The sequence below is a fragment of the Lithobates pipiens genome, unplaced genomic scaffold (genome assembly GCF_037356315.1).
Source record: "Lithobates pipiens isolate NorthernLeopardFrog02 unplaced genomic scaffold, aLitPip1_a1.2 Scaffold_23, whole genome shotgun sequence".
Classification (NCBI taxonomy): Eukaryota; Metazoa; Chordata; class Amphibia; order Anura; family Ranidae; genus Lithobates; species Lithobates pipiens.
This window is the reverse complement of record NW_027507785.1, coordinates 322,739,080-322,759,344: the sequence shown is the minus strand read 5'-3', so window position 1 is coordinate 322,759,344 and position 20,265 is coordinate 322,739,080. Positions and strand designations below refer to the sequence as shown.

The window sequence follows — 20,265 nt, the reverse complement described above, 5'->3', positions numbered from 1 at the left end:
CTTTCGGGGCCAGTCCTTTCCACTCTGGTCAATGCCAGAAAGCCGGCCTCCAGGCGTATCTATTACAAGATCTGGAGGACATATGTTTCCTGGTGTGAACCCAGGAGATGGCATCCTAGAAGGTATGTCATTAGCAGAATCTTGGCCTTTCTCCAATCAGGCCTTGAAATGAATTTGGCCATAAGCACCATCAAGGTGCAGATTTCGGCCCTATCGGTCTTTTTTTCAAAGACCGCTTGCATCACACTCCCTAGTACGGGCTTTTATCCAGGGGGCTATGCGGATAAAACCGCCAGTCAAACCTCCGGTATGCCCATGGGATCTGAATTTGGTTCTCTCGGCCTTAGAGGCCCAACCATTTGAACCTCTGCATCTGGCTTCTTTAGCTCTCTTGACAAAGAAGCTGGTCTTTCTAATAGCCATATCCACGGCTAGAAGGGTATCAGAATTGGCAGCTCTTTCCTGTAAAGAGCCCTATTTAATTATCCATAAGGACCGGGTGGTTATGCGTCCCAACGGGTCCTTTCTACCTAAGGTGGTTTCAGGTTTCCATCTGAATCAGGATATAATCCTACCATCCTTTTTTCCAAATCCTCAGTCCATAGAGGAAGAGTCCTTACACACTTTAGATGTGGTTAGAGCAATCAGTCTTTATCTTCAAGCAACTGCTCAGATAAGGAAAACTGACTGTTTATTTATTCTGCCAGAAGGCCCTAGAAGGGGTCAGGCAGCTTCAAAGTCCACTCTCTCAAGGTGGATCAGACAGGTTATTTCTCAGGCCTATAACTTAAAGGGGAAGATTCCTCCTTTTCAGGTGAAAGCGCACTCTACTAGGGCTATCAGTGCTTCTTGGGCAGTGCATCACCAGGCCTCCCTGGCTCAGATCTGTAAGGCTGCGACTTGGTCATCAGTCCACACATTCACCAGATTCTATCAGGTGGATGTCAGAGGGCAAGAGGATATCGCCTTCGGGCGCAGTGTACTGCAGGCTGCAGTTTAGGTCCTCAGGTCCCTGGCGGTCTATATTTATGATCTGTGTCTCCCTCCCCTCAACCTGAGCATTGCTATGTAACGAAGCTCCTGTGTCCCGTGATGTATGATCAAGAAAATAGGATTTTTATATACAGCTTACCTGTAAAATCCTTTTCTTGAGAGTACATCACGGGACACAGGGCTCCCGCCCCTCTTGGGTTTTACGTGGTTCCTTATTGCTTTGCTACAAAACTGAGGTGCCTCCCAAATGGGAGGGGTTATATAGGGGAGGAATTCTCTTTAATTAGGGTCAACCAGTGTCCAATCACCAGAGGTGCCTATATAACCCACTATGTAATGAAGCTCCTGTGTCCCGTGATGTACTCTCAAGAAAAGGATTTTACAGGTAAGCTGTATATAAAAATCCCATTTTTTTCCATGCAGCCTGTGGGTTAAATGAAAAAGGTGAACCTAACAGATTCCTCCATTCACATCGATTGATCGGTGGTATGCCCACCATTAGAATACCGCCCTGCATCCACCCACTTCTAATGATGGGCATACATGCACAGTTCTTTTATTTTCATTCAGCCCGTGGCTCGATCGATGTGGATGAAGAAATCTCTGCCAAGAAAGGAAAATAAAAATATATGCCGAAGCATAGGGGCAATCTGCCCCTAATGTCCACCCCTGCCCCCATGCTTCAGCATATATGCTCTTTTTTTTTTAACTGTGCTGGTGAAATCACCCCCCACAGCGCTGGAGTCACGGATTTATGTATAGTGAGAGCAAACCCTGTTGCTGTCAAAATAAATAAACCAATGCTGCAACTGAATGGCGTACCTGCAAATCAAATAATGGTTAACAATAAAACAGTAGGCCATACCTGCAAAGCAAAGATGATTAAACACAGTAACAATAAAGCATTACAGTTAAGCATAAAATACAGTAAAACAGATCAGAACAATAGAGAGAGAACAATAAAACAATAACTATTTTAGGCTTTTTTATTTTTCCATTTTTATTTTATGTTTTTTAAAATGTTTTTTACACTTTGATTGTAACTATAAAAGTTCCAGCTTAGGGTTTCTAAAAACGCAATGGCTATCTAATATCCTCCGAGACCCTGTGTGATAGTGTGCCCTAGGATTGTGCTGTACCCTATGCTAATACTCCACTAGTGTGTGGTAGCGACGAAAACAGTCACAGATGCAGAGACCAGGTTGGTCAGGACAGGAGGGACAACAAAAGCGTGTGTCACACCTATATACGTGTTTTCTAGACACGGCATCTTCTTTGGGGCGTTCATTGGGTAGAGGTACCACAGAGGACATCCGGAAAGTGCCTCTCATACAGCCGGCTCTCTGCATTTGCATTGGGAAGTCTGGAAACAGAAGGGCTGTGATGATCTCTTCGTGGAATTTTAAAAAGGATCCAGTTCTTCCTGAGGCTTTGTATAGCACATAAGCGTTCAGCAGAGCCAATTGGAATAAGTATACAGACACTTTTTTATACCATTGTCTGGTCTTACGGGCAATTAAGTATAGCGCCATCTACTGGTCATTGAAGTCCACGCCTCCCATAATAAGGTTGTATTCGTGGACACGAAGGGGCTTCTCAACGCCGGTCGCCATTGGAATTTGGACTGCTGTGTCTGCGTGAATGGAAGACAGAACGAAAACATTCCATGTGTGCCTCCACTTCACTGCAAGCAATTTATTATATCTCAAGCAGGTTCTCTCCCTCGTATAAGTCGGCATTGGGGGAAGATTGCACAGTGCCATATGCGCCAATTCCAGAATTAAAAAGGTGACTAAAAAGTGGCACGCTTGTGTAATAATTGTCCACATACAAGTGGTACCCCTTTCTGAATAAGGGTGACACCAAGTCCCAAACAATCTTACCGCTGCTCCCTATGTAGTCTGAGCGGTCACACGGCTCCAGATTGCTAACCTTTCAATCATAAATCATAATACTATATGTATAGCCTGTGGCCTGTCACAGAGCTTATACATCTGGACCCCATATCTGGTACGTTTGCTGGGGAGAAATGGTTTTAAAGCAAGGCGGCCAGAAAACGTAATCAGGGCCTCATCAACGCAGACAACTTGATTGGGAATAAACAAGGCTGCAAATTGTTGATTGGAGTGGTTTACAAGGGACCAAATTTTGTGGAGCGGATCATATTCAGGGTCACCTCAGTGTCACCCTGAGGACGACAGAGTTCATTGTCGTTGAAGTGGATGAACCGTAAGATTTGCTTATATCTAGTCCTGGTCATGTAAGCAGAGAACATGGGCATATGGTGAATTGGGACAGTGGACAAATATGACTGCAACTCACTCTTTTTAGTAATGCCCATGAGGAGGGATAGGCCCAGAAAGGTCTTACATTTGGGAACCGTTATAGGTTTCCAGCCAAATTCTCTGGCAAGGGTCAAATTTGGATTTGCGGCGTTAAATTGACCAGCGTGTGAATTGCTTTGGTCCACAATAGATCTGTACAGATCTTCAGTGAAAAACAGCTTGTAAAAGTCAAGGGTGCTAAAATCCGCTGTTAATTCCAGGTTGGCCAGTGAATGGGGGCAGTACGGGCGCTGCAGAAGTGGTGGGCTGCCTATCAGGATTTGCAAATGCATCAGGAAGGAATCCTCTCTTTGAAATCTTGGTGGCTGCAGGACACTACTTGTGCTAGTCACGGCACCAGCTTGAACTGCACTTATGGGACTCGCCACATCACCAAGTGTTACTGCAGTGCTGGTACTAGCCGCTGGTGCTTGCCACTTCACCAGAAGGTTGAGCAGCACTAGTACTGGCTCTCTACTGTATTTGAGAGCCCTCTGGTTGTTGCACCTCACCAACAGGGTTGGGTATGCCTGACCTTAGCAGGGACCATTACTCTGTCATCGGAGATATCTGTCAGGGTACGGCTGCTCTCTACAGGTTTGTATACTGAGCCTGAATCTGACAGTGAGGCTTCCCCTTCGCTCTCATCTGTCATTCTCAGTAACGTGTAGGTCTCTTCAATAGTGTACCTCTGTTTGGACATTTTGGCCACTAAATTTATAGGCACAGCTAGTGCGACTCACAGGTAAAAGAGCACCTGGTTGTCAGCGACCTGGTCGTCAGCGACTGGCTACAAAAAAAATTAACTGTTAGTGCTAGCAGGAATCAGGCGTGACTCTGCTAATGCTGCAGATTTGTGTGCTGTGTTTTGTGACAGTGATCTATTTATAATGCGGTCGGGTGGGCTGGGCAGAGAGGCTAAGCGCAGGTGCTGACAGGTGTCTGGACTGATCATGCTAACGCCACGTTTTTGGGAACACTATACTACTGGGGACGCTAGTATATTGATCCGTTCAAACACTACTCTAGTAAGGGAGGTGTATGGTGTGTGCGTGTGTGTTAGTGCTACTGGCAATCAAAGGGTTGAAATCTGACGCTGTCTGGGATTGAAGCTAACTGGCAGAGAAAATAAGGACATACTACATACGGTCTACATACTTTCGTGACTTTTTGGGGGGCATATATAGCACTTTCAATGTCCTTAAAGGAAAATATAGCAAAAGTGGACTTGGAAATGAATACTTAGCCCTTGTACACACGGTCGGAGATTCCCTCGGAATGTGTCCTATCGGACCGTTTTATCGGATATTCCGACTGTGTGTGGTCTGCATCGGACTGTTTCCGTCGGAATATCCGTTGGACCAAATTTTCCAACTTGCTGGAAATATTTTCCGACAAAATGCTCCGATCGGACATACTCCGATCATGTGTAGAGAATTCCGATCGGACAAAGTTCCACGCATGCTCAGATCAAATTCCTACATCAAAGCTATTGGCTACTAGCCTGAACGTAGTCCCATTGTAACGAAATAACGTCATCACGTTCTGAAAGATCGGATTTTCCGACAACTTTGTCTGACCGTGTGTATGCAACAGTTTCGGATTTGGTTGTCGGAATCTCCGACCGTGTGTACAAGGGCTTACTGTAGTCATGTGTGTAGCACTAACCCCTGAAGGAGCTGCTGGTTATTTTTGGCCTTACCGTTACCTTCTGTTCTCCTTGTGACACGTCTAGGGGATGTCCCGTGGTAGATGGCCCAGTAACTTGAGACTGACAATAGATCCACTTGAATGGATTTTATTTTCAAAAACCATTGAAAAGTCTTGCAACTTGGGATTAGAGGGTTGGAAAAGGAAGTTCAGATACTCTCAATGTCAAAGTCCAAAAACGTTAGAGAACTTGCTTACTTTGACTGCATCCAGAGAATAGCCATTTGCAGCTGGATGAGCGCTCAGGTTGGACAGTCCCTCTCTCACAAGGCCTAGCAGCCAACAAGGTGATTACTCAGGAACTAAGTCTTTGTCACCGACGTTGTTGCAGAACATGTAGGGAAACTAAGCTGTAGAATACTTGTAGGATATCTGGATCTTTCAGCCTGCTTGGCGATATCCACAAGACCGGATTCTCTCGGTTACTTCAGCCCTTCCAGGCTCTTGTTAAGAAAACCAACCCGTACGTGGTGTCCTTCTAAGGCCGCGTACACACGTGTTTCAGCGGACAATCCGCTCGTGTGTGGGCTTCAGCGGACTTTTTCAGCGGACTGTCTGACGAACAAAGTCTTACGGAATTTCCGTAATTTTGTCCGTTCAAACTTGGTTTTGTCCGTCCAAACTTGGTTTCAGCGAACAGTCCGCTCGTGTGTAGGCAAGTTGGACGGACTAAGTATGGCGCATGCTCAGAAAGGATTTACACGGCCGAAGGTTGCATTGCAGTGTATAGGACGTCGTTTTTCTAGTCCCGCCGTACGTGCCGTACACGTCATCACGCACGCTTTCAGCGGACTGTCTGCTCATCGTGTGTGGTCAAGTCCGTTCATTCAAATTTTGAACGGACTGTCTGTCGGATTGTCTGACGAACTTAGTTGGGCAGACAATCCGCCCGTGTGTACGCGCCCTAAAGAGTCCTCCCCTGGAATGCTCGAAGTACACTGGGTCTCTCCCGATCCGGAGACGGCACCCAACCACCTCAGAATCCTCCTTTAGTTTCCTTGCCTTGGGCCAGCCAGCCCCGAGGCATTAAAGTCGGGTGAATCCACACCCCAGGCCATAGCCTTCCCGGGGGCTGGTCAGGAGGACAAGGGCCATGTAATCAGCACATCATTCTGGACCAGAACCCCGAACCTTGTGACGTCCGCATCTTAAATACCCTCTCCCAGAGGGCACAGCGAGAGGGCCACTCCTACTGACCTAACTCCGAGAGAGTAATTTAAGCACCTGACCAGACCATAGTTCCACGCCTGCCACCAGAGACAGTGCCCCCCTGTGGCCAGGCTGAACATCTCACAGTCCAGTCAGACTGATACAGAAGTCAAATTTAGACAAATAGACTCAAACCAAACTGCAGTTTGGGTAAAGTTTAACTTTGAAAAACACATAGCGTGTGCTCTTCAGGAGCCTGCCGCTACATGTGCATTACCTGGGCCTGCTCTCTGCCACGTTCTCTTGTTAGTCCAGCTTAATGATGGCCCTCCAGAGGGCAAATCCCTGATGCCCCGGGCTCACAAGAGGGCATTCTATTCAGTAGAGGACTGGCACTGGATTGCAAAGCAAAAGTCTGCTGGGGACAGCTATGGATATAAGGTGAGTATTGCAGCAAAGGCAAAAAGTATTGCTTTTTTTATTTTTATTTTAACTGGTGCATAGTATGGGTTATGGATAAGCTGGAGTTGGGCTTTAAATACAGTGTTCCCTTCTGCTACTAATTATTCATTAATTACAGCCTTGTAGACTAAATCTAAATAAACATATTCGTTTTGGAAAATGGAAAAGCGGAACAAATCAGAGATGCGGGACGGATGATTAAGCAACTATTAACTTATCGCTTGGTGTGCTAAATCCGGCGCATCTGTTATTGTAATTATCATTGTTTTCGTAACCTGGTACAGATTTCAATTAACGTCAAATGGAAGTAATTGAGATTGAGGGAGAGAAAGAATTACAGAACGTTTATTCTGATTTATTTCACCGCCGGAGCCGCCGATTTCAGAAAAACAAAAAACTCTTCTGGAGAAAAGTAAACACTCTACTGGGGTGTGAAGGTGATCTACAAAACTTCTCGTAATTTGTACAAACTTCGGCTAGAAACTTTTTATATAGATTTTTAGTTTTTCCTGACATGCTGCTGCCAAATGGGCGGAGTTTAGTGATATTCTTAATTGGCAAACTTAACCCTTTCACTGCCTAAGCTGTTTTTGCAGATGTTTAGGCCTGAAGATAATGTAAAACCCTCCAAACATTATACAGCGCCTTGAAAAAGTATTCATACTTCCTTGAAATTTTCCACATTTTGTCACGTTACAACCAAAAACGTAAATGTATTTTATTGGGATTTTTATGTGATAGACCAACACAAAGTGGCACATAATTGTGAAGTGGAAGGAAAATGATAAATGGTTTTTAAAATGTTTTACAAATACATATGTGAAAAGTGTGGGGGGTACATTTGTATGGCGCCCCCCGGAGTCAATACTTTGCAGAACCGCCTTTCACTGCAATTACAGCTGCAAGTCTTTTTGGGGGTGTCTCTACCAGCTTTGCACATCTAGAGAGGGACATTTCTGCCCATTCTTCTTCTTTGCAAAATATCCCAAGCTCTGTCAGATTGGATGGAGAGCGTCTGTGATCAGCAATTTTCAAGTCTTGCCACAGACTCTCAGTTGGATTTAGGTCTGGACTTTCACTGGTCCATTCTAACACATGGATATGCTTTGATGTAAACCATTCCATTGTAGCTCTGGCTAGATGTTTCGGGTCCTTGTCCTGCTAGAAGGTGAACCTCCGCCCCGGTCTCAAGTCTTTTGCAGACTCTAGCAGATTTTCTTCTAAGATTGTCCTGTATTTGGCTCCATCCATCTTCTCATCAACTCTGCCCAGCTTCCCTGTCCTTGCTGAAGAAAAGAATCCCACACCATGATGCTGCCACCACCATGTTTCACGGTGGGGATGGTGTGTTCAGGGTGATGTGCAGTGTTAGTTTTCCTCCACACATAGCGTTTTGCTTTTAGGTCAAAAAGTTTAATTTTGGTCTCCTCTGACCAGATCACCTTCTTCCACATGTTTGCTGTGTCCCCCACATGGCTTCTCACAAACTGCAAACAGAACTTCTTATGGATTTCTTTCAACAATGTCTTTCTTCTTGTCACTCTTCCATAAAGGGCAGATTTGTGGAGAGACGACTAATAGTTGTCCTGTGGACAGATTCTCCCCCCTGAGCTGTGGATCTCTGCAGCTCCTCCAGAGTTACCATTGACCTCTTGGCTGCTTCTCTGATGAATGCTCTCCTTGCCCAGCCGGTCAGTTTAGGTGGACGGCCGTGTCTTGGTAGGTTTGCAGTTGTGCTATAGTCTTTCCATTTTCTGATGATGGATTGAACAGAGCTCCGTGAGATGTTCAAAACTTGGGATATTTTTTTATAACCTAACCCTGCTTTATACTTCTCCACAACCTCATCTCTGACCTGTCTGGTGTGTTCCTTGGCCTTCATTATGCTGACTGTTCACTAAGGTCCTCTGACAAACCTCTGAGGTCTTCACAGAACAGCTGTATTTATACTGAGATTAAATTGCACCCTGGTGAACTCTATTTACTAATTAGGTGACTTCTGAAGGCGATTGGTTCCACTAGATATTAGTTCGGGGTATCTGAGTAAAGGGGGGCTGAATACAAATGTACGCCACACTTTTTGTTTATGTGTAAAACATTTTGAAATCCATTTATCATTTTCCTTCCGCTTCACAATTATGAGCCACTTTGTGTTGGTCAATCACATAAAAATCCAATAAAATACATTTACGGTTTTGGTTGTAACATGACAAAATGTGGAAAATTTCAAGGGGTATGAATACTTTTTTCAAGACATATATATTACTATATATTTTATTATTATATATTTTATTATATATATATATATATATATATATATATATATATATATATATATATATATATATATATATATATATAAAATATATATAAAATATATTATATATATTACTTCTTCTCAGTTGTGAGATTTATTTATTTTTGCTTCCTGTTGTGTTTCTGATATAGGAAGTAAGGGACACGGGCAGAAAAAGAGCCTAAAAAAAAAAAGGAGGCGTAACTTAAAGGGGTTGTAAACCTTTGTGCTCTTTCACACCTTAATGCATCCTAAGGTGAAAAAACACCTGGCAGTGACCGCCCCCGTTTTACATACCTGAGCCCTGGAATTTCACCCGGTGGAAACGCACTGTCTCTCTGCCCAGGGTACTCGGCTCTTGATTGGATAAATTGATAGCAGCGCAGCCATTGGCTCCTGCTGTGGTCAATCAAATCCAATGACCCGGGGGGCGGGGCCGAGTGATACATGGACACCGAATGCTGGACTCGGGAGCGCGCCCGCAAGGTGACCCCCTCGGGAGAGGGCTTCTCCTAGGGGGTTATCTGATGTGATGGGGGAGGAGCCGCGAGAGCCGCCGGAAGAAGAGGATGTTCGGGGGCCACTCTGAGCAAAACAAGCTGCACAGTGGAGGTAAGTATGATATGTTTGTTTTGTTTTTTTGTTTTTTTGTTTTTTTTAATAACAATCACTTTGTTCTACTTTGTATGAGCATAAAAACCATGTATCTTCTGATTGGACGAAAGCTGAAAACTCTCTTCCTCTGCTGTACAGCAGCGGTACCGGAACCTGGATCAGCCCGCCAAATATGGAGGAAGGATCTGCGTGGGCATTTCCTGGGAATCGATCATCTGCCAGTCCTCGCAGAAATGCGTTCCAGGCAACCAATGTGGCAACGACTTCCGGTGTGAAGAGACTGGTAAGATATTTGACATCAGGCTTTGAATGCTCCACATATTGATCATTTATTTTTTCCCAATTAAATTACTGTTTTTACCTTTTTTTTTTTTCTCATCTCGAATCTGCTGATCTTCTCCTGTCTATATGTGCTTGCCCCAGTGTTGGTTGCATATACCCGCTTCCTTGCCTGGCCAATGTGTGTTGAAACAGCCCCCCCTATTGGAGTGAAAGGGACAATGCATTATCCTTACAGCATGAATTGGCTGTAAGACCCCTTTCACACTGGGGCGTTTTTCAGGCGTTTTCAAGCGCTTTAGCGTTAAAAAAAGTGCCTGTAAAGCGCTTGAAAGAAGCCTCATCTGCAGTCCCAATGTGAAATGTCAGCGCCCGAAAAACGCTCGTAAAGCGCCGCTTAAACTAGCAGCGCTTTACCAGCGTTTTTCAAGCGTTAATGGGGCGCTTTTAACCCCTGCTAGTGGCCAAAGGGTTAAAAACGCCCACAAAACGCTGCTGCCAATAGCGTTTTTCAGGCGTTTTTCGGGCGTTTTACAAGCGCTTCCCATTGATTTCAATGGGAAGGGGCGCTTTAGGAGCGTTGTATTCACCGCTGCAAAGAAGCTGCCTGCAGGACTTTTTTTGACGCTCTGCCAGCGCAGCGCCTCAGTGTGAAAGCACTCGGGCTTTTACATTGGGATTGCAGTTGCAGCTTCTTTCAGGCGCTTTTTTTAACGCTAAAGCGCCTGAAAAACGCCCCAGTGTGAAAGGGATCTTGGTGTGAAAGCACTCGGGCTTTCACATTGGGATTGCAGTTGCGGCTTCTTTCAGGCGCTTTTTTTAACGCTAAAGCGCATGAAAAACGCCTGAAAAACACCCCAGTGTGAAAGGGGTCTAAAAGAAACTTTGTGGCAGGATCTCCAGGTGCTATTTTAACCCGTTCGCGCCTGCCCAGCCCCAGCACCCTCTTTACACTGGCAGATCAAGGGACCACTGTGATTGGCTGTGACAGTGGGTCACATGATCGGGGAGACGTCAGGCTCCTCATCATAACTAGATACTGAGAGATTTTCTTTGACAGCTTGCTCAGCACAGAAAGCCCTGCTGCCCGTGCATGCGCATGCAAAAAGCCCGCCCCTCTCCTGCCACCACTCATATACTTAACATGGGCAGAAAAAGGTTAATTATCACTTTAAAAGTTTTTATTGTTAAGTGCAAAAAAAAAAGAAAAGAAAAAAATACTTTTTGATCCTATCAGAAATCTTGCAAGGTGATACATTGTTCTTATCATACCTCTAAAAAAAAACTACAGAACACCTCCACATGTTACAAAGATTAGGAGAAGGAGGGGGGGGGGGGGGTATTTTGTGATGCCCTGCCAGCGCAGTGCCCCAGTGTGAAAGCACTCGGGTTTTCATGCTGGGTTTGCAGCTCAGGCTTTTCTCAGGCGGTATGCAGGTGCAATTTTTAGCACGGTAGCGCCTGAAAAATGGCTCCAGTGTGAAAGGGGTCTTAGTGTATAATATTACTTTAACCACTTCCCATCCGCCATATAGCAGAATGACGGCTGGAAATTGGTTGCATTATCCTGACTGGGCGTCATATGATGTCCAGCAGGATAAGCCACAGGCTTATTGTTGGTGTCTCCGATCCCTGTAAAGAGCCTGGCGCAGGCTCTTTACCATATGATCAGTTGTGACCAATCACAGTTCATCACATGGTAACTAGGAAGTGCCATTGATTGGATTATCCACTACGCGCACTGACAAGGCATGAGTAGAGGAGAGCCGATCAGCTGCTCTCCCGACAGGGGGGTCTGCGTTGATAATCAGCGCGGTGATTATCAGTGCAGACCCCTCGAGGGTGCCAAGTAGAGCCCACCAGGGATGCCCACTAGAGCCCACCAGGGATGCCAATCAGTCCCCGTTGAAATGCCAATCTGTACCCATCAGTGATTGCCTGTCAGTGCCTCCTAATCAATGCTGCCTATCATGCCATCTCTCAGTGCCCAATCAGTGCCGCCCATCAGTGCCCATTAGTGCCACACATCAATGCCCATTAGTGCCACCTATGAGTGCCCATCAGTGCCACCTACAAGTGCCCATCAGTGCCACCTGTCAGGGCTGTATATCAGTACCACCTATCAGTACCGTTTATCAATGCCGCCTATTGGTGCCCATCAGTGCTGCATTTAAGTGCCTCATCATCAGTGCCCATCAGTGTTGCCTCATCAGTGCCCATCAGTGTTGCCTCATCAGTGCCCATCAGTGCAGCCTCATCGGTGCCCATCAGTGAAGGAGAAAACCTACTTGTATAAAAAGATTTCAGGCTTTTTTTATTTGTAGCACAAAAAATAAAAACCCCAGCGGTGATCAAATACCCCCAAAAGAAAGCTCAATTTACCCCCAAAAGAAAGCTCCCCTTGTTGGGGAAGCCTTTGGTGACATATCAGGGTCTAAACAGAAGATTTCCCAGTTCCTTTCTCTGCAGCCCCAGATGAATGGGAAGCTCTCTGAGGCTCCCTGTTCACAAACTAAAGCATAGTGAGCACAGTTTACTATGCTTCAGTAATGAATGGACACAGAGGGTGATCGGAGTCAATCACTCACTGTGTTCATTCAGGAAAGGAAGGGGCTCGAAAATAGGACATATTTACCCCACACCCTCCCCACTCTCCATCCTGAAACTTCCCCCTGTGTGCCTTCAGCAGCTGCTGGCGGGAGAGAAGAGGAGGGAAGTTGCAAATGCTGCAGGGGAGGGGGGGGGGCACACAGGAAGGTCCGGACAGCAGGGGGTGGAGTTGCAGATATCAATCCCCCTGCAAGTGCAGCTAGGAGGGAAAAAAAGTAGGAGAAGCTGGCAGAGCTGCAGGGGGAGCCTCAAGAGTTGGCAATAAGGCAGGACAGCCGTTGCTTCTGCTCAGCAGGCCGCCCTTTTGAACTGATGAGGCCTGGGCCCCTACAGGAGGGCCGGCTGTACTGCCTTATCAGTGGCCCTGATTGTGACTGCTGAGTTCTGTAGCTTGTCAATCACCTCTTGGCCACACCCAGTCCCTCCCACTGCTTTGTGGATTGACAGCACTGCCTCTGTTGCTGGACCCTTCCCACTGTGAGCTGCAGTGTCTGGGAGGGGGGTGTGTGAGACACAAATGAAGGAGGATTGCTGTTCATTTTATGATACCTGGACATCACATAGTAAATGGATTTGGGACTTTTAGATGCACTTTATAGAGCAGCAGAAGACCTGCCTATACAATTCATATTGTAGAGCCACATATACGTCTTCTACTTGCATTCTGTTGAACATAGGTGTGCGCACAGGGTGTGCCAGGTATGCCTGGGCACACTATTATCACCCTGTGTGGTGCAGATTCTCCCTATTTAAACACCTGATGTTTCACCAAAGCCCCCCTAACGGGGCTCCTTAAAAATGTGTCTGAGCTTCATGGGCTGTGCACACCTCTGCTGTTGGATCAGATGACGGAGCTATAGAGTAGACATTTCCATTTCTTGTTTTAAACGAATTCCGACAAATTTCGTTAATTCGGCAAGATCCAAATTAACGTAAACCCGTTTTTTACCCATTTTCTTAAAAAAAAAAACATAAATTCGCAAAAATTCGTCAATTCATAAAAATTCGTACATTTTAGCTAACTTAGAAAATTTGTAAATTTATAAAAATGTGTAAATTTGAAAATTCTAAAAATTTCGAAATGAGAAAATCCGAAAATTAGAAAATCTGAAATAACTAACTAATAATAGCTTAATTATTACTATTAAATGATAGTTATTGGAATGTATCCAAAGTTATGAATTTTAAAAAGTTATGAAATAACAAATATAATGAATGGCACATCTAAAAAAAATGGAATGTAATGAATTAATAATAAATAATAATAATAATAAAAGTTTTTATTATTTTTATCGTTGTTTATTGTTGTTAATTAGTTACATTCCATTTAGATGTGGTGCTCGTAATTTCGGGTAATTCGTCACTTCGGATACATTTGTATAAATTCTAATACCTATAATAGTTATTATTATTATTAGGTAGTTATTTCATATTTTCAAATTTCAAATGTACGAATTTACAATTTTTTTTCAAGCTATACAAATTTTTTCCAATTTGAGAAATTTTTTGACCGATGTTACGATTTTACGAATTTACTCTTTTTTTTTTTTTTTCGAATTACGATCATAACGAATGACCAGAAAAACGAAAAGAAAAAAAAAAACGAAAAAAAAAAAAAAACTAATGAAACGAAAACACATTTTTCAACAGTCTACTATAGATTACATGAAAATGTCATGTAACATGGGGAAAGGGGTGTCAGATATCTACTGTATATGAAGAATGCTGGATATTAACCAAAGCTGTGTCCCCCCCTCCCCCAGGTCGGTGTATAAAGAGAGAGCTTGTGTGCAACGGTGAGCCCGACTGCCGGGACGGGTCTGATGAGAACGACTGCGAGGAACAGGAGCGCGAAAATTTCTGCAAGGACCTTTACCCGATTCCTGGTGCGGAGCGAGCCGCTAAAGGGTAAGGAGGGCATAAAGGGGACCGGTCATGACTAGGCAGAGAAGGTGGTCACCTTGGCACTTAAGCAGCTGGGGGGGGGGGGGGGGTACAAAGTGCAGGACTAGCAGCTTATGTTGCTGAAGTAGTTCAAAGCCTATGGGGGGGAGGGGGGTACATTTTGGCCTTTTTGCCTTGGGTGCTAAAGGACCTTGCCACGCCAATGGAAATAACTGGACCAATGCAAGTATCTAAATATTTAAGTCTCAGTTTGCAAAACTAACATACTAGGATACAGTGATAAAAAAAAGTGATAAAGAGATTTCCAAAAAAAAAGTGACAGCTATTTTTTTTTTTTTAATCGGGTAAGGGTCAGTTATTTTTTTTTTTTTTAACAATCAGGTAAGTGGCAGCTATTTTTAGTTCACTTAAAAGTGGCATTTTTGCTGTCCAGTGTGCATGAGGCATAAGCCAGACCCCAAAATTTAAACCACTCCTTAAACTAAACTCTAAAATTAAACTTTATCTGTAAACCTGTCCCTAACGTTCCGCCTGCCACTTAACCTACAACTCATCCTACCGATCCCTGAACCTAAAGCTAACCTCTAATCGAATCCTTAGTGCTCATTGGACAGCAGTGCCAGGAAAAGGTCACCTAGAGTCTAGGGCAAACATGCCAAACTGCGCCCCCCCAACCAACTCCCAAGATGTATGAGCATTATGTGTCAGCAAAAATCCCCCCGTCCCCCCGAAAAAAAAAGAGCACTAATCTGCATGCTTATACCCTAAGCAAAATTCACCCTCCTTCCAGTACAAATCCAACCCCTGCTGAAATACCCCCCACCCACCCAGCACAAATCTTTATCCCTCCCTCACCCCCCAGATCCCCCTAGCACAAATGCCCCCCCCTCCCCAGGAAAAAATCAACTCACCTAGTGCAAATCCCCTACTCCTCAAATTGTCCTTCTTGGTACACATCCCCCCCCCCCCACTCCAACTAACCCCTGCCAGATACCACCTCTCAAATCGCCCGGCCCCCAAATTTCACCTCCTAGCACAAATGCATATTTGTCACAACTAGCACAAATCCCTCCCCCCCCCAAAAAAAATTCCAGTCCTAGAACAATTCCTCTCCCCCCTCTACCATATCACTTCTTCTAGCGCAACACCCCCTCCCCCACCCGAATCCCCGCCTCTAGTCATCTTCCCCCTCCCAATACAAATTCCCCACTCCTAGCACACACCCCCAAATTCCCCCTTCTAGAACAATTCATACCCTTTGCCGCCCCCTCAAAAATCCCCCTCTGAACAAAAATCTCCTCTTCCCCCAATCGCCTCACGATGCCCCCCCCCCCAAACAGCGCACATAATACAGCAGTGCCCAGGGCAGCCTCCCCTCCTGCCCACCTATTGTCCTGGCCCTATTGGACAGACTGGGGAAGGTTTAGAACCTCTGCCATGTTTTTTTTATTGTTAATGTTCTCGTTAAAGCTGAAAGCTACTTTGCCTATTCTTTAGCTTTCCTGGTTCCATGCAAATAACATTTTTAAAAAGGGGGGGGTGGGGTGGGGTTTTGCGCTCATTCCATCAGTGTAAGTATCCAAAACACTATATACTTCACCATCAAACCTATACAGCCCACCACTAATCATTTAAACATGTAAAAAATGTTAAACTTTAACTATTAGTGAAACACACAAATAGTGCACATGTGATGAGCTATTCAGATGAAAAAAGTCCCATAAAATGCTGAAGCTGGAATCCTTTCTTGGATACCTTGCTCCAACTTGGTGCTCCAATTCAGTGATAGAAAAATACCACCGTGACCTCAAGGTGAATAGCCCACTCACCTTAGGGGAAGACCCCTTGGGACCAATCACGCCTCTGGTATAGTGGACTTTAGTGTTCCTGAAAGGCAACACCTTTTGGTCCTGTATCTCCTCAAGTATGCTCAAAACAGCTTCTTGGAAGTTACTCAGAATAAAAAGAAAGCTTTCATTGTGCAAAATTGCTTTAAATGAAAATACTTTTATTGTGCTAAAAATGTCCACTCACATACCAGTCTTCTTGTAAAGTGTATAATATCACAAAGCTATCAACAAGCTCGCCTCCTCACTTTTTCTGGGTTTACCGAGACACCAGAAGTGAAGTCACCAGCTCCCTCTGACACGTTGCGTCACTGGCAGCTGCATGATTGGTGCCCCTGTGTGAGCCATCAGATAGCAGTTAGCAGCCTTGGGCTCCTTTTCCCTTGAAGAACTCACATGACCGGTGACGCAACGCATCGGGCGGAGCCAGTGAACTCACTTCTGGTCCCTCGGTAAACCCGGAAGGATCGGTGAGGAGGCAAGCTTGTTGATAGCTTTGTGATGTTATACACTTTACAAGAAGACTGCTATGTGAGTGGGCTTTTTCAGCACAATAAAAGTATTTTTAATTGTAAAATGGTGCGGCTGTTCTAGTTTCACAAAATATTATTTTGACATAGCAGTGTTCTAGTATTGTTTTTTATTTTTTTAAAATAACATTTCTAAATAGAACCTTTGGCACCGTTTGATCTTTACGAAGCTACAAGCCACACAAACTGTATTGCTATTTCCTCCCTCTCATCGCTCTGTAGGTTCAACATCCTGACCCAAGAGGAGGCCCAGCAGGTTCTGGATCACAATTATTTTGATGGCCAGTGTGAATACGTCTATAATGGAGACTGGAGGGAGCTGAGATATGACCCGACCTGTGAGGAGATGTACTACGCCACTGATGAGAAGTATTTCCGAAAACCCTACAACTATCACCTCTACCAATTCTTGGTAAGGAAACCTCTCTGGCTATGAGACGGGGTCATTGCCTTCAGGCTAAGCACACAAGGCCAGATCTAGGGAAGGAGCTACTCCAGGTAGCTGGTCAATAAGCCAAGTATTCCGGGGGAGAATTCACAGCTAGTAGTAGTAAGTCACATTCTGCTGGACTTGTTCTACAACTTTGAACATTCAACACTACAGAAAAAGACTAGTTAAAATGGATTCATCACTATTAGTAGACAAACATTTCTAACATGGAGGAACCCTTGAAGAATGCCAAGTATGGATATTTTTACAACGTTAGTGTTCCCGCTTGCACCCATGTAACTATTCATATACCATATCTGTGGAATCCCTCTAGAATAACCATTCACAATGAGGGTTCCATGGAACCCTAGGGTTCTTCCATAGGTTGCTAGGGGTTCTTTGAGTTGTGGTTTATTGACCTTCTATTTGATGGTGTCTGCAGAATTCTGGGACCAAGGCAAACCCAATAGCATGACAGCAATGATCTTTTTAACTGTCTTTAACCACTTCAATACCGGGCACTTTCATCCCCTTCCTGCCCAGGCCAGTTTTCAGCTTTCAGCGCTGTCGCACTTTGAATGACAATTGCGCGATCATGCTACACTGTACTCAAATTCCATTTTTATTAAATAATTTTGAGCCAGATAGAGCTTTCTTTTTGTGGTATCTAATCACTACTGGGGTTTTTATTTGTTTGCTAAACAAATGAAAATAGACCCGCAATTTTGAAAAAAAAAAAAAGTTTTTCTTAGTTTCTGTTATAAAATTTTGCAAATAAGTAATTTTTCACCTTCACTGATGTGTCTTGATGAGGCTACACTGATGGGCACTGATAGGCCCTCACTGATGATGCTGCACTGATAGGCCAGCACAGATGGGCATTGATGAGGGGGCACTGATGAGACTGCACTGATGGGCACTGAGGCTGCACTGATGACGATGCACTGATGACGATGCACTGATAGGCCTGCACTGATGGACACTGATGAGGCTGCACTGATGGGCACTGATGAGGCTGCACTGATGATGATGCACTGATAGGCCCACACTGATGGGCACTGATGAGGCTGCACTGATGGGCACTGATGTCACTGCACTGATAGGCCCGCACTGATGGGCACTGATGGGCACTGATGAGGTGGCATTGATGGGCACTGATATCGCTGCACTGATGGGCACTGATGAGGCAGCATTGATGGGCGCTGATGATGCTGCACTGATAGGCCCAGACTGATGGGCAATGATGAGGCAGAATTGATGGGTACTAATGAGGCTGCACTGATGGGACTGCTCTGATAATCAGGGCACTGATGATCATGTAAACCATGGGTCTCATTAATTTCCTTGCCATGATCCTCTTCACTTCTGCTGCTGGATTTTCTCACAACTATCCACACCAAGCCAAGCAAGACAATCAGCTATGAATCTTTGCTTTATGGCAGAGCCCTCTTACTTTGTGTCTCTAAATGCCTCATGGTACATGTAATATTGTTATGAGCCAAGTGTATTCTTCTTGAATCTCTGTGATCTTTGTGTATTTCTTTACAGATCTGTGCCGTAATCCAGTGTGAGACTTCCCGTAATAAAGACCGCTCACTGCTGCTCTCTCTCCTTGTGCAGGGTGACTGGTCTGATCTCCGCCCCCTCCTGTAGTTTTCTACAGGCAGCCTGTAGTGGGTGGAGCCTGCTGGGCTCCTCCCACAGTTCTGCTCTTTTGTACAGTCTATGTACAGCCCAATAATTTTGTCACTGCCACTTTTACAAGGTATTAGTGGAGTTTCCGAAAGCATCTAGTGCACACAAAGTGGGGTTTTATCTTTTTTTGGATTTTGAGAAATGTATGAAAAATGATTTAATTTTAATCTGGCATTCAGTTTTTAATTAAATGTTAATTTACCCCCCACCCCAGACTCGAGGCAACAGCGACATGTCCTTTGAACTCTACGAGGATGCTAAAGATGTCCTTAGGGCTACTAATCAAGAAAGTTCTTCTGGTGTTGGATTCACCTTCGGCATTCGCCCGGCTGGATCTCCGGCTGGTTTTACCTTTGGCTTCAATTTTAATAGCAAAAGCGACTTCAGGAAGAATATATCGTCTCATACAGCAAAGGTGAAGTGTTCTTTTAAAAAAGTTCTCTTTTATCTCTTCACAAAAGTTTTAATTGTTCTGGGGAGTAACCTCCTTTTAGTCTAATGATCAATGATTTTATACAAGATTGACTTCATAGATAGATATAGATAGATATACTTTATTGTCATCGTATACATACAACAAAATGTATCCAGATACTCTTTACAGCAGCAATAAAACTCTTCTCAACAAAACCACACATGTATACTCCTAGCACATGCCCACATATCTATTTAAATATAACAAAATATAAAATGTTATTTAAAAAAAAAAAAAAAGTCATAAAATTCCTAAAACACTGTACCTGATGGGTTTATGGACAATACAGCCGTAGGGGAAAAAAAATCTACACTTTAAGCAATTAGTGTGAGTTTTAAGTGTCCTATAGCCTTTCCCTGATGGCAATCGGACAAACACACTGTAACTTGGGGAATTGGATCAGAATGAGCTCGATGTTCGAACTTTAAAAAAAAAAAGTTTTATATTTTTTAGGTCCGTCGATGATGTGATAGATTTTTTTAATCTTTTCACACTTCTTTGGTGAATGGTATGATACCCATTCACATGGGGGGGGGGGGGGATCTGGGTGACAGATTCTGATAAGTGTAAAGATAACATTTAGCGCTAAATGTTGTGACCTAATGAAGGAAATATATATATATATATATATATATATATATATATACCCTGTTTTCCCTAAAATAAGACCTAGCGTGATTGTTGGCAATAGCTGCAATATAAGCCCTACGCTTTTTATTTTAATTCATGTAAACCCCCCCCCCCACCAAAAAAACGCATTTGAAATTTTGCTGCGCAAATACCATGTGACATAAAAAGTTGCAATGACCGCCATTTTATTCCCTAGGGTCTCTGCTAAAAAAAAAAACAGATATCCTGTTTGGGGGTTCTGATTAATTTTCTAGCAAAATAAATGATTATTTTTACATGTAGGAGCGGAGTGCCAGAATTGGCCCGGGTGGCAAG

General features: G+C 44.2%; 1 protein-coding gene across 1 annotated transcript in view; it reads left to right on the top strand.

Annotated features, from left to right (window-relative positions):
• The window catches only part of C8A (complement C8 alpha chain), a 71,769-nt gene that overhangs the window by 22,688 nt on the left and 28,816 nt on the right, over positions 1-20,265 (top strand). Inside the window, exons 3-6 of the mRNA XM_077450638.1 lie at positions 9,688-9,832; positions 14,202-14,346; positions 16,943-17,132; positions 19,060-19,260. Of these exons, the coding sequence (XP_077306764.1) occupies positions 9,688-9,832; positions 14,202-14,346; positions 16,943-17,132; positions 19,060-19,260 (681 nt within the window). The remainder of the gene's footprint in view (positions 1-9,687; positions 9,833-14,201; positions 14,347-16,942; positions 17,133-19,059; positions 19,261-20,265) is intronic.